Source organism: Aquarana catesbeiana, linkage group LG04 (genome assembly GCF_042186555.1).
Source record: "Aquarana catesbeiana isolate 2022-GZ linkage group LG04, ASM4218655v1, whole genome shotgun sequence".
Classification (NCBI taxonomy): domain Eukaryota; kingdom Metazoa; phylum Chordata; class Amphibia; order Anura; family Ranidae; genus Aquarana; species Aquarana catesbeiana.
In genome coordinates, this window is record NC_133327.1 from 245,403,432 (window position 1) to 245,418,748 (window position 15,317).

A 15,317-nucleotide genomic window follows, 5' to 3' on the forward strand; every position below is an offset into this window, starting at 1 on the left:
TGAAATCCTTTTTCTTTTTTGCAATAGAGCCAGCAGGTTGTGTTGGTAATGTTTATCTTCGGGCATATATAAAAACTCAAATGTATGCTGTTATATATTCATCATTTTTTTTTTTTTCAGTGTAACTGTGAATACCTGAATTTTACCTGGCATTCACCAAATCAATTCCCCCGTAAGGCAGCACTCAGGCTGGGACAGGGAAGGGTGCAGCACTAGGAGACAATTGGATGTGCTGCATGCACATGTTCTTACCGGGGTGACATCGGCTGGTTCAATAAAAACTGGCTTACATTCAGCCCCTGTGTATGGCAGCCTGTTGGACGAGCATGAAAACCAGCAGCCGATCGGCACTCTGTCAATGGCTAAAAAGTGCTGACCGGAGTGTTCTGGCGGGGGGCGTCCCCCTGTCAGAACACAAAAGCTCAGCGGGAGAGATCGCTGTACTAACGTCGGATCATTATCACAGTGGCTCCGACCTGACAATTTTTTTTTTTTTTTTTTTGTTTCATTTAACCCGCTGCATTGAATGGAAAAAAACTCGGTGTGTACCGGGCTTTAAGAAGAAAACTGAGCAGAGGGGTGAGCTGCTGCTGCCAGTCGCAGACGGACCATGAAGTCTCACTGCTGTCAGAACACAATAGCTCAGCAGGATGATTCTCTCATCCACATCAAGTGTGTGGAAGGGGGAATAGAGTCAGCTTTTTTTTTTCATTCAAAGCACTGGTTGAATGAAAAAAAAAAACCTGACTCATCTATGGGCTGCCTATGCCTGTCAGTACAGTCTGGAAATCTCAGAACTGGATGGAGAGAAATATTAAATCTCTGGCAGCTCCCATACTGTTTGCATGGAGTTCAGCTATAAAGCCCAAACCCCGCATTGGCTGCTTTACTCACCTCTTTTTTCATCAAAAGATATTCTCAGTCTTTTGAGTTGAATAGCTCCCAGTGACTTAACAACCCATACATAATTCATTTTCATTTTTTTTCCTTTGTGATTAAACCGTAGGTAAACATCCAATGAGCATCAGTCCCCCAGAAAGCGATGATCCTGGTTGTTAAATTTCTTTTTAGAAGGGTTAGAACCTTTGTCTGGATTTTACAGTAGTCTGTATGTCCCTTATCCTGTGACCGATCTGTTCCTCTCATCTTATAAAGTGAGAAGATACATTCCTCAGGTGGGTCACAAGCCACAAAACAAAGCCGATAGAATTTCCTCTTCACATCCCAGGTTTATTAAAAAATTAAAAACAGTTGTGGCTTTTTCAATTGGCATATCTGTCAACTGGATAATATTAAATGAGTCTCCATGTAACCTATAATGTAGACCTCATGTTTGGTGTATTTGCAATGATTTGAAGCTTGGTGAGCATTCAAAGTGTGTTCATCAAGCAGCTTGCTTGTTAAGTTTTATGTAGGACATCACATGAAATGTAGATACTATTATAGCTTATTCTTCCTTCTTTCTTTTAGTATTCACCACTCATGTAATGTAAATATATTTGTGGCAAGGTCTATTCGCAAACAATAGTCTTCCTAAAGTCTAAATACCAAACAAAAGGCCGCCTCAAAACACAAGTCCCCAGATGGGAAGTGATAAAGTGAACACGGAGTATGGGCTTTGTGTGCATTTTCCATGTATTCATGCTCTTTATTATGTCATTTCTATTGTTGGCAAGGATTGACTTAATACATTCATTTGTGATTATGTCAATAAGATCTTTCTTGTACCTAGACTTTATTGTCCAAGTTAAAGTCGTTCAAAGGCCTAAACATTTTTTTACCTAATTAAATTCCTGCATTAAGGTAAAAAATGTTTAGGTAATAGTGCTTTGGAACTCCTGGTTGCTGTTCTCCAGACTCTGACTGGGGTAGAACCAGTCCTTCTCCCAAGATAAGAGGACTCCTCTTACAAAATGTACCTCTTGTTCATTTTTATTTGGTTCTCCTTTACAGGCAGTTCCCAAGTCATTCAGTGGTCAGAGGAGGTGGAAGGAAGGTAAGTAGATATGCACCGAAATTTCGACAGCCAAAACATATTGGCCGAAAATTGTGTTTTTCGGCATTATGCCGATAGCTAAAATAAAAAAAAAAAAAGGTGGCGATAATGGTGCGAAAAAAATGCAGTTTTTGCCATGTGTGCTTATGGTGCGTTTTTTCATAGGTCATATGACTCAAAAACGCAACACAGGTGTGTTAGTGATGCGTTCTCGCTGCATTTTCAATGCATTTCAACGTGTAGGTACGTTTTTCGTGCAGCAAGCAAGATTTTTAACACCGCTTAGCCTTGGTTCACATTAGATGCTGTGTGAATTCACAGCAAATTCGCTGTGTATTCGGCACTGCATCGAAATTGCAACATGTTCATGAGAACTGATTGCAGAGTGTATGTTAAGTCAACACCCCAAAATCAGTTTGCAAAACGCAGTGCAATTTGCAAAATCGGATCGCATGGGTTTTCACACCATGCAATCCGATCTGGAGCGGACAAAAAGGGTCCTTCACGAGTTACTGCGAATTGAGCCATACAAATCCATGACTCAAATCGCACCCCAGAGACACCACATGTAATTCGCGCAGGAATGTGCTGCGATTCCTGTGCGAATTATGTACTGTGTCCTGCACCACATTAGTGTGAACCCAGGCGGAAGTGCAACAGACCAGTATTAAGACATACATAGAATTTAAAGAGATGCATTTTTCTTGAGCTTTTCTTGCGCTAAAGGTGCCGATAATGGCCGACAATAAATTCATATTCATTTAAATTCATAATATTAACTAAAAAGTCAAATATAAAACAATTATATATAAAAATATATATATATGTATTTTAAAAACTGTCATTTTTCGGTTTCGGCCAAGTACTTCCTGAATTTTCAGTTTCGGCACTAAAATTTCCATTCGGTGCATCTCTAATGGTAAGTGAGAATGTTCTTGCTTTGCCTATAGTTGGGCTATAAAGGGTAACTCCACTTTCATGGGGGAAAAAAAATAATCAAATAAAAAAAAATATAGCCTATACAATTGTAATTGAATGTTATTAAAAATGACCTTTCCTTTTCAATCTGCAGCTCTGTAATTTTCTGTAAAATGCAATGCAATATGGTTACCTGGAGGTCTTCTGTACACAAAATGTGTACAGATCGTCCCCCAGAAAAAAATAATTTCCTGCTTGTGTGATTGGCTCACTGATTTTACACTAAGATACAAGTCAGGAATTTTTTTTAACAGGTTGTTTATCAGGTAACATCATCATTTTTTTTTTTTTTGAACAATAGCCTACTTTTCTCGTGCTGTTCCACCTGTTTTTTGTGGGTGGTTGGTTGGTCTTTTGTTCGCTGATTGAGACCCATAGCCTGTTCTGGTAGCACTTACCTTTAGTGGTGCTTCTCTGTGCTGGTCAGGAGCACTGGGTTCATCTTTTGGGTCCTTCCATTGTGTGGCATTTTCCATATTGTTTATCTTTGCTTCATCCAGTCTTTGTTCAGGTGCTGGTTCCTTCAGATACTCTTTGCAGTATCATTGTCTCACTCAGGAATCTCTTAGGGGCTATTGCTCACCCCTCGGTTGGACTGCTCTTGGGTGCCCCAACTGTTAAAATATATGTGAACTCTGATTTTGTAAAAAAACACAGTGTGTGTTGGCAGGAGGCACAGAGCAATACACTGATCTTCCCAATGAAGAGCTGTGCAGGGGGGGTGGGAGGGAATATCAGCACAAGTCTTGTCCTTTGGAGGACAGGCAGGCTGTTCTCCCGGCACAGCCAGAAAACTGACCATGCTGGGGTGGATGTGTTCTTGTGCTTAGCATGGTCAGTTTGACTTAAAGAGCAGGGGTACTGGCAGGAGCACCACAATTTTACACAAATGAAGAAATGCAAAGAGAACAGAAACTGACATACAGTATATCAGGAATATTAAATGTCAGAGTAACATACAATTTATCCTCTGGAATTCCCTATACAAATCTATTCACTTTTGGGCAAGCCCTGAAAACTTTTTCTCTTCAGGGAAGCCTATCCTGCCTCCACGTAACAACTATACTTTCATTTTCTTCATCAGTTCAACCCCCACAGTTTTTTACCCTTTTGTATTGTATCACTTGACCCTCCCTTATAGATTGTAAGCTCTAACGAGCAGGGCCCTCTGATCCCTTCTGTATTAAATTGTATTGTAACTGTCTGCCCTAACATTGTAAAGTGCTGCTCAAACTGTTGGCGCTATATAAATCCTGTATAATAATATTAATAGGTTAAAATTCTATTCCCCTCAGTGGATGTATAAAGAATGTAAGATTTTTGTACCTTTTTGTAAAATCATTTTCTCAGAGCCCTTTGAGGGACACAGATCCCGCTCCTCTGTGTTATTGGCTCTTCTGCTTGCTCACAAAACTGAAGCATTGCAGTTGGAGATGGGTCTGGCTTAATTTTTGTTCCAGCTTCCTGTAGATGGCAGTATAATCTGACTGTTTAAATTTGGAACAATCTTGTGTCCCTCAATGGAATTCAAGAAAAAGATTTTATAGTAAGAATAATCTCATTTGTTTTCTAGTTTCTCTCGAAGTTACAATATATACCATTAGCTGTCGCTCTGTTGAGGACATTTACCTTTATCAGTCAGCATGCTGATTGGATCACTTTGTGTTTGAAATGAGGGTGCAGAATATTTGCATGTGTCTACAATTCATAGCTATGTCTACTACTGAAGACCATGTAATATAAACAAGACTTCTTGTAAGAGTCGTATATTTTCCCATATTGCTGACATTTTAGGCCCACCCTGGATGCTGTGTGTTCTTTTTTTTTTTTTTTTTTTTCTGTCTCCTTTTTGTTCTTTCTTATCCCTAGTTCAGAAGTACCCAGTGTAGATCTGGTCATTGTAAATGGAAGGAAGGGTTTGGTCAGCAGCATAATATCCTATAGTGTTTTAGCCTCGTAGATAACATCAGGGCTCATGCATGCACATGGAACTCTGTCCGAGGACTCCACAAGCTGTATGTAGGGTTGAATAGAATGAGCCATAGCACTTGTCTGGGCGCTGAAGGCATATCCTCTACGAGGGTCCGGTTAAAGTTTGCAATTGTTCCAAATAAACAAACAGTGCCAAATTTCTTTGATATTGTAATCTTTTGATAACGGAGTCTGAAAGGTCCTCAGAGACCTTTTTTTAGATTTTAGACAAAATAGTTGAGTGGCAGGACTTCCCTTGCTGATATGCTTGGAGTTATTAAGCACTGCCTCACTTTGACCATTGATAACAGGACGAATTGAACCGGGCTGTTGATAGAGGGCCGCTGGGAAGAGGTAACCTGCTTTGGAAAATATTTTATGATTTTAGGCAATACTTTGCAATATTGTTTAATAGATTTTATGTTAAATCGGTGCCACCCGTGCCTTTCTTTGTACTGGATTTGTTTTGCAGATTTACTTTCTAGATAATACCAGTCTGAGCATGGCTGGTGATAACTAGATTTTTCAGAAGTTAAGTCATGTGCAGTTGTAGGAAGTCACATATACCAAATGTTGGCAAGCTTCAAGATTTTTGTGATTGGAAACTGTCTATTCTTTATGGGTTCATATGGGGAGGGGGACGCTACATTTTCACAGCTTTATCATTCAGAGACTGTAAGTCTGTAAGCATTTTTTTAAAAATCTAAATATATAGACTGTGGACTTGTGCAAGCTATGTTTTACTGCCCTGTAATTATGTTCATTTTCTGTGTCAGGAAAGGCTCTTTGGCAGTAAAATATACTTACAAGTTACAGCAAAAATGTTTGTTTTAGGAACTGACAAATCTCAAATGCTGTACAGAGACAGTAAGTAGAACTATCATGCAGCTACTTCTCCAATGCCAGTTGGACAAGTGACTTTGTGCCACTCTGTTTTATTTCATATCTGGTTATGAGAAATGCTGCTATGAAGTGGGATGCTAGCAGACAGTGGTGAGCCTGTCTTTTCATAATGACGTACTTGTATAGAATTCCTGCAGGGGTTGGAGCAGCCCTATAAAATATTCAATACCTCTAACACGAGTGAGTTATTTCAGGGGCACAGGGAAGATGTTGTTTGGTCTATTGTGTGTTTAATGCTAAAATTAGATTTATTGTTTAGCGCCTTGGAGTACTTGGTTTAAAAACACCGTTAGTAAATAGTTTTCTAACAATGTCAAATAAGTATTTCGTCATAACAAAGAGCATTTTACCTTTCACCGAAGCTTCTACTTTAATGGAATTAGTGCATTAAAAGTTTGCAAAGTTTTACTTGTCTAAGGCCCCTTTCACACTTGTGCAATCTAAAGTTCATGCGATTTTGATGTGACTTGAAGCAATGCCTGTGTAATGCTGAGGTCTAGGGACCTCAAGTCACCTCAAAGTCAGACCATAGTAGTGCAGGGACTACTTTGAAGTCGCACAGATATGAATGGTACTCATTGAAAATCATAGAGTACGACTTTGCAGTCCCAAGTCGTAGGACAAGTCACACAAGTGTGAAAGGGGCCTAAAACTGGCCCAAAACTGATCTTTTTTCCGGTTCCTACTGCACCAGCCTCAGATTGCTTCATGAGTGGCCATGTTGGCATCCTCCTTTCTGATATCCTTCAGTTGAAAAATTGCAGGCGTCAAACGCAAAATTGTCGGCCAACAGGCCAATCGGATGTAGTTGCTGCAATACATATTTTGATAGCCACTGGCTCTGCGTTTGGCCAACCTTAAGCAGGCCATACATGGTCGAACTAATTTTCTTGTTCGCTTTTTTTGTGATCCGATGATGCCACCATTGATTTTTGAAATTCGGCTGACCAAGCCTTCAATTTCACCTCATGTTGCATCAGAAAAGAATTTTCGTGGCTGGGAATCTTCTTTTCTCTCCGTAAATTTTCTTTTCTTATTAGATTTCTCGCACGATTCTCCCATCATTGATTAGAAAATCGTTTGTTTTTCTAAAAATTTCCAACATGTCCGATTCCTCAAATTTGATTGCCGCACGAAAATCGGCCGTTGCTGCAGCCCACTAATTGTGAAATTAGTACGAAAATTCTGATAGGTTTTTTCGAACCGTGTATGGCCGGCATTAGGTAGCTGATAGCAGAGAATGTAAGTAACTTAGTTGGGGATTATTTTGATTTGCAAATTTTGATGTGACTGTGCTTCTCAGTAAGTTAAAATCTTTACATTTGCTTCTAGCATATACATCAGCTTACACCTTATCACATTGATCAGCTTTTGTTTAGTTAAAAAAGGGCCATTTAAACACACCAAACATGCAGCAAACGGGACTTTGAAACGCAACTGACTAGTGTAAAGCGTTCCAAAGAACAAAAGTGGAAGACAAATGCATCCCTTTTTTTAAATTCATTTTTTTTTTTTAACTGAAAAGCTGATCAGTGTGAAAGGGCCCTAATGCCTATTACACGTGATGAGAAAATCAGATGAAAAATATCGTCCGATAATCTGGTCGTTTAATGCACAGCTTTCGAGAGCTGATTGCGACAGTTCATGTGAAAATATAAGAAGGGACAAGCACAAAACCTTTTCTCGTACAATAACAGAACAAATGATTTTCATGTAAATAGTATAGTATATTTGTACGAAAAAAAATCGTTTGACCGAGACCATGCATGCTCGGAAATTACAGAATACGTTACAATAAAATGAAATACATTACATCAATTCCGAACTTGTATTCTGTTGTATGAGAATTTTAGTAACCTGTTGCTTTTCCATATGAGGCTAGCATGCAAAAAAACATATTTTGTGCACAAGGCTTTAGTCAGTGGGAAGGCATTAAAAGTGCATAAAAAATTGATCAGCGTGAAAGGGTCCCTAAAGTGGAGCTCCACCCAAAAGGGAAAGTACTGCTTTAAGGCCCCTTCTTCCCAAATGGCACTTTTTTTCTAGCGGGGCGGGCCTTGACAGATACCCGCTTTTACTTTCGTTTGGATCACCTAGTTCTCCTCTCCCCCTTCCTCCCTGCAGTCACCTAGGACACATCCCAGAAGACTGCAGGACCATTCACAATGCACAGCGCTGCAGGCACCCAACTGTGAATCTTCAAGCTGCCACAGCCTGGTGTCCACAGTTGAGATGCCAGGGACAGAAGACCGAGGGAAGGGATATGCATACATGTTGCAGTTCTGTGCTTCAGGAAGTATTGAAGTTGGAAGATCAGCATGAGAGCCAGAGCTAGCTTCTAAAGGAATTGGTCTGTTTCTCCTGAGTTTCCTGTAATCTGCTCATGCTGACTGACAGGGTGTTGCTAGGTAAGGAAATTCAGCCAGGACACAGCAGTAAAACTCTTCCCCCTCCTATATCCAAAACTCAGACTTGTAGCTAAAGTTAGCCTTAATGCCTGGTACACACAGGCAGTTTTTTTTCATTCAACCAAGCGGGCTGTGTTGTTAGTACAGCGATCTCCCTGCTGAGCTATTGTGTCCTTCCAGGGGAACCGCCCCCTGCCAGAACACACCAGTCAACACTCGCAGTCATTGGCTGCCAGCTCTGATTGGATGCTGATTGATTGCTGGTTTTCCAGCATGCACATTCGACAGAAGCCGGATAGACAGCCAATATTTGGCCAGTGTGTACCAGTCTTTAGTGATCATTCAGCACACTTTAAGGATAATGTACTTTTAGTGAACCTAAATTTATCTTACCTAGTCCATCTAAGTAGGACTATAAAAGAGAACACCCCCTCTCTTCCCAACCACCGCTGTTGTTTAGCTTGGAAGGCAGCCATGACTTGCTTCGAGCCTTGTTTTCATATTCTAGCTGCGGTCCCCTTCAATTCTGGCCATGCCTGTGCAGAAGTCTATAATGCTGCATTGGAGACTAGAGATGCTCTGGCTCTATGCACATTCATGAGGGCTCAATGTGCAGGGACACCCAGCGTTGATGAGGATGAAAACATGATTGTGGTGGTCGTAGACCACTTTCACACTGAGACGTTTTACAGGCACTATAGCGCTAAAAATAGCACCTGTAAAGTGCCTCTCCTCTCACTCCTGGGCTTTCACACTGGAGTGGTGTGCTGGCAGGACACTCAAAAAAGTCCTGCAAGCAGCATCTTTGAGGCGCTGTGTGAGTGGTGTATACACCGCTCCTAAAGCTCCCCTGCCCATTGAAATCAATGGGCAGCTCCGCTGAAGCGCCGGCAAAGAGGTGCTTTGCCGGCACTTTTAACCCTCTTTCAGCCGTTAGTGGGGGTTAAAAGCATCCCCCCAAAGTGGGCGAAAAGCGCCACAAAAATGACGGTAAAGCACCGCTAAAAATAGCGGTGCTTTACTGCTGATGCCCGCCCCAGTGTGAAAGTGCCCTTAATGCAATTAACCACTTCCCACCCGGCCACTGCATATGTACGGCCGGGTGGGCGCTCTCTCCTTCTGAGTGGATGTTTAGGAACGTCCTTCAGAAGGAGGGGGATCGCGTGCGGGCCTGCGCAGCCCCGATGTGCTCGTGTCACCTGGACACGGCGCATCTCAGATCGGCAGGAGTGCTCTGTGATTGGCCCTCCTGATCACATAACGGCCGTGTCCAATTACAGCCATCATGTGATGTAAACAGAGCCGCTAGGCGATTGGCTCTCCTCTCCTCACACATTAGTTGTCGGTGAAGAGAGCGGATCACTGCAGCCAGCTGGCGATCAGTGTGTATGAGCTGTTTTTTCAACTTTTTACACGCTGATCACCAGCATAGTAACAGTGTAAAACACAATGTCCCAAAACACATGTCCCCACATAGTAAAAAAACCTGTCCCCCACATATGTCCCAGTAAAATCACATGTCCCAATGATTAGCTGCACACATATGTCCGTGATCACCTGCGCACATCTGTACATAATTTGCGTACATCTGTTCGTGAACACAAGAACCAATTATTATACACTTAACAGGATTTTTTTTACCAAAGACATGTAGCAGAATACATTTTGGCTTAAATTTATGACAAAATTCGATTTTTTTGGATTTAATTTAAAATAGAATCAAGAAAATATTGTTTGTTTTTTTTTCCAAATTTCCGCTCTTTTTTCGCTTATATTGCAAAAAAATAAAAAAAGTCGTGAATAAATACCACCAAAAGAAAGCTCTATTTGTGCGAACAAAATGATAAAAAATCTAATTTGGGTACCGCGTAGCATGACCGCGCAATTGTCATTGAAAGTGCGAGAGCGCTAAAAGCTGAACATTGGCCTGGGAAGGAAGGGGGCGAAAGTGCCCTGTATTGATGTGGTTAAAGGCCAGCTTCAGTCAAAACCTTTGATTTTACCTGGAGGAAACCCATGCAGGCACAGCGAGAACATGCAAACTACCTACTTGGAGTTTGCATGTTCTCCCTGTGCCTGCGTGGGTTTCTTCCTGGCATTTCAGTTTCCTCCTTGCTGGTAGGTTAAATGGCTCATGTCTAAATTGGCCCTAGTATGTACAGTATATGTATGAATGTTGGGGACCTTAGATTGTAAGCTCTAGGAGGGCAGGGACTGATGTGAATGTACAATATATATGTAAAGCGCTGCATAAATTGACGGCACTCTATAAGTAACTATAGTAATAATAATAATTTTGTTTTGGATGGAGTAGTGAAGGGGCTAAACTTGTTAGCCTGTTCTTTATAATCTGTGTTCCTGTTGGAAAAATTTCTCCTCAATTCTGGTAAAGTGACACTAAACTCTGGTTTAGCGTTCATTCACACCAGATGTGGTGGGACTGCATTGGGCAGCAATTTCAGCACAGTCCCACTGCATGATGAGGCAAAATGCCTGATCTCCCTGTCTGCCTGGTTCACACCACTGCATTGTGGTGATGTGCCGTAAGAAATAGTACAGCATGGAGTACTTTTTTGTACTGCAAGGCAATCAACGCTCAGCGCCACGCTACCGGTAGCCAACTGAACTTTTTGAAATGTCTGTGTGACATTTCAATAAAGTTTATTAAAGAAAAAAAAAAAGTGTGATGCGCTGAGGCAGAAAAAACGTAATTTCCTGAAAATTAGATCACAGGTTCACTGAATAGTGGATATGTATGGATTATTTTTGGAGAATATTGGGATATTGTTTGATGTTAATTTAATAGCAGGGAGTGATGAGAGAGCTCCCCATTGGGAACACATAGAAACACCCTTCTAGCAACATGAGGAAGGGTCAGAACTCTGTACAATACTAATTTGCTGCTTGTGGCTGCACTACACATTTTTTGTATGTTGTCACAGGGACAAGAAGTGAAGAAAAAGATCTCTGGTTGGGTCATAGACAAAAATAAAAGCTGACAAATGTTAACTCTGCTCCACTCTGTTCAAAATAGGGAAAAATGTTAAGTGGAGTTCAGCTTTAAGAAAAAGAACGCTCATGCTGTTTTGCTTTATTTGCTTCTTGTGTGGGAAATACATTGGGGGTTATTTACGAAAGGCAAATCTACCTTGTACTACAAGTGCAAAGTGCAGTTGAATTTCCACTAAAAGTGCACTTGGAAGTGCAGTCGCTGTAGATCTGAGGGGTAGATCTGAAATGAGAGGAAGCTCTGCTGATTTTATTATCCAATCATGTGCAAGCTAAAATGCTGTTTTTTATTTTCCTTGCATGTACCCCTCGGATCTACAGCGACTGCACTTCCAAGTGCACTTTCAGTGCAAATTCAACTGCACTTTGCACTTGTAGTGCAAAGTGGATTTGCCTTTAGTAAATAACCTCCATTTTTTCAGAAAGGTGGGATCTATTAAAGAGGAACTGCAGTCTGCTCACATAATTTGTAATAAAAACATATTTGCCATTCTGAAGCTTCCCTCCAACCACCTTGCATCTTATTTTATGTATACTGTGATTCTGTACTTGCCAAATATGCTGCAGAAAACCTTCTCCACTGAGTCTGGCTGCAGCCATTTTAACTGAGGGCAGCTGAAGCTGCTGCCTGTTCACTTCCTGGATTTACACAGAGGCACACCTCTAGCTCTGCAGCTTTCATTGCCCCCCCCCCCCCTGGCAACCTTTCATGAGTGAGAATGAGTGTTGTTCATGATGTCAGAAGCCTAGGCTTTTTACCAGACAAGAAACAGGAAGTGGGCTGTATAAGGTATTTACTGGCAGAAAAAAAATATTCTATTATCCAAAGTTAAAACAACAAGGGCAGAAGATTTAATACATGGAAAGTTGAAAAAAATGACTCAAGTTCCGCTTTAAGTTCTGCTTTTTTTTTATAATTGCAGGCTGGACTTTAGTGTTTTATTGTTGCTGCGATGCTTAGTGTTTGCCATAAACAGTGAGTCACCTCTGTACAGCTCTATGTATCCTGGTGAGTTGCTGTGCATGGCCCAACGTTCACGGCTGAATTGAGGCTTGGTGGTTCAGTTTATCATTGTGTTCCCTATGATGCTTCAGGAGTTTTCCAAGTTTGGGCAGGAGTAGCCTAAATGAGTAGTGCGTGTTATTTTTAACAGTCACATTGTCTTTGCATTCCTTGTGAATGACTCCTGCACCACAGCTCCTTCTCATCAGCCTCTTAACTCCATTCTTGCCGCTATTGGCTAACTGCACTGGAAACTGGAATCCAGCACTGCTTTTCTAGCAGATACAGAGCTTTCACTTTCTTACTGCTAAACTCAGTGTTAGCTCAGATTTACTTACAGATAAAGAGCAGTGTGGTAACCCATGGCAGCCAGATTTAACCCCTATTAGTTTAAACCAATCATAGCTGGAATATATTTACATAAAATGGTTAAATAGGCATCTTTGTCTAAACACATTGTATTGTGTAAGGACCACACGACAGAATGATTCAGTGCAGCGTCAAGAGTTGATTACTGCAAGTTGGCTTAAGCAGGCAATCTGTCATTTCCTATTTTTACATTGTGACTATTGCTATGTGTTCATGACGTTGAGATGGTAGCGGACATATGTGAGTTTTTATGACGCTGATGTTGAGGTCTGTAGAAGGAATCGGGGCTCTCCTAGGAGAGCGAGTGGCTGGAAGATGAGTGGGGAAGATAGCAGCTCCTCATTACTGAACTGTGAGCTGGATTGCAGTGGTTTACTTCATTTAAAACCAGCATAGAATCTGCAAACTGCTTTCCAAGGCAAGGCACACCATCAAAAAATTAGACCTTACTAGTATGGCCGTAAATATCCTGATCATTGCAGGTGATGTCCCTGGTTTTGAAATTTGACATAAATTAAAATATTGCGCTGTTGCTTTGCTCCAAGTTGTTAAGGCAGGTGTCACAGGTGACTTGAGGCGCTCATTATCACACAGCTTGTGGTGTGTAAATTACCCAGTTAGTCAAACCAATTGTAAAAGTGAATATACTCTGTGTGGATGGAGATATATATATATATATAATATGTGTGGTGTATGTGCGTGTGTGTGTATATATATATATATATATATATATATAACATGTTATACTTACCAGCTCTGTACAGTTGTATTGCACAGAGCAGCTCTGATCCTCCTCTTCTTGGGTCCCCCACTGCTCTCCTGGCTCCCCCTTCCTTACGAGTGCCTGCCCCCATACCCAGGCACTTGCTATGGGGCACTTCTGCTAGCTCGATCCCAAACTGCACTGCCTGCGTCCATAGACACAAACAGTGTGGCTTAGCCCTGCCCAGTGCTGCCTCGCCACAGGATTTGACTGACGGCAGTGGAAGCCAGTGGCTCCTGATACCTCAGCAAAGCCTGTGAGATTGGAGAGAGAAGACAGAGCTGCTACAGATGGGCACAGTGCTGGATCAAGTGAGGACTGAGGTAAGTATACAGGGGGGTGAGGGGGCGATACAACTACCTAAACATTTTTCGTGTTGTGTCTTTACTCAATTTTGGTGAATGGGTAGGGGTACTCTGTACACCATACTCCACATATGGGGGGAGAGGAGGGACGGCAAATCTAGGGGCCCCCTTGTTAAAGGAGGCTTCCAGATTCCAATGACCCCCACAACCACCTGTCAGGGTTGTGGGGAAGAGGCCCTCGTCCCCTTCAACATGGGGACAAGGTGCTTTTAGAGTGGAGGGGGCTGAGCCACTGTGTGTGCATGTGTGTGCTAATTTTTTTTTTTTATTTTGCTGTGGGGTTCCCCTTAAACTCCATATCAGCCGAAGGGCTTTGTATGCATTGGGCATTGTGGACCCCACAACGTTTTTTCATTTTACAAATTTTTTTTTTTCATTGCTGGCATTCACACATAACAAGCAGATCACATCTGTATAATGCAGGTGCGACTTTTAAGGGTTGACATTGAGGTCAATGGACCTTAAGTCGCATGAAAGTTGGACTAAAATAGTGCAGGGACTACTTTGAAGTTGCATAGGTATGAATGGTTATCATTGGAAAACATAGGGTGCGACTTGTCATGGGACTGTGGGGTCCACAGTCCCATGACAAGTCGCACAAGTGTGAATGGGGCCTAAAAATGCAAATGGTTGCTAGATTATAAAGCACCACATTTTAAATTTGCTCTCATTTTATTCTCTTTCAGCTAAGTCCGGTATTGTAAATGTTTGTGGGAAGGCTGCACAGCTCAGAGAATATGGAGAATGGAGGGAAGATCAATAAAGGCGAAGAAGATGAGATGGTAAGCGGAACTGCATTTTTGTCTTTGTATTGCTTTATGTAGTTTTGTCATTTATCTATAGTGCCTTGAAAAAGTATTTACACCCCTTGAAATTTTCCACATTTTGTCATGTCACAACCAAAACGTAAATGTATTGTATTGGGATTCCTATGTGATAGACCCACATAAAGTGGCACATAATTGTGAAGTGGAAGGAAAATGATAAATGGTTTTCATGATTTTTTTACAAAATAAATATGTGGAAAGTGTGGCGTGCATTTGTATTCAGCCCCCTTTTACTCTGATACCCCTAACTAAAATCTAGTGGAACCAATTGCCTTCAGAAGTCACCTAATTGGTACATAGAGTCCACCTGTGGAGGACACAGCAAACGTGGAAAAGGTGCTCTGGTCAGATGAGGCCAAAATTGAACTTTTTGGCCTAAAAGCAAAACGCTATGTGTGGTGGAAAACTAACAATGCACAATACCCTGAACACACCATCCCCACTGTGAAACATGGTGGTGGCAGCATCATGTTGTGGGGATGCTTTTCTTCAGCAGGGACAGGAAAGCTGGTCAGAGTTGATGGGAAGATGGATGGAGCCAAATACAGGGTAATCTTAGAAGAAAACCTGTTAGAGTCCAAAAAAGATTTGAGACTGGGGCGGAGGTTCACCTTCCAGCAGGACAACGACCATAAATATACTGCCAGAGCTACAATGGAATGGTTTAGTTCAAAGCATATTCATGTGTCAGAATGGCCCAGTCAAGTCCAGACCTAAATCCAATT

At 41.5% G+C, this 15,317-nt stretch overlaps 1 protein-coding gene across 2 annotated transcripts in view; it reads left to right on the forward strand.

The window, feature by feature from the left end:
• ATP13A3 (ATPase 13A3) overlaps positions 1-15,317 on the forward strand; it is a 201,863-nt gene that overhangs the window by 34,484 nt on the left and 152,062 nt on the right. For both annotated transcript variants that reach the window (XM_073626350.1, XM_073626351.1), the window contains exon 2: positions 14,452-14,547. In XM_073626350.1, coding sequence (XP_073482451.1) covers positions 14,470-14,547 — 78 coding nt within the window. In that variant the 5' untranslated portion in view covers positions 14,452-14,469. The remainder of the gene's footprint in view (positions 1-14,451; positions 14,548-15,317) is intronic.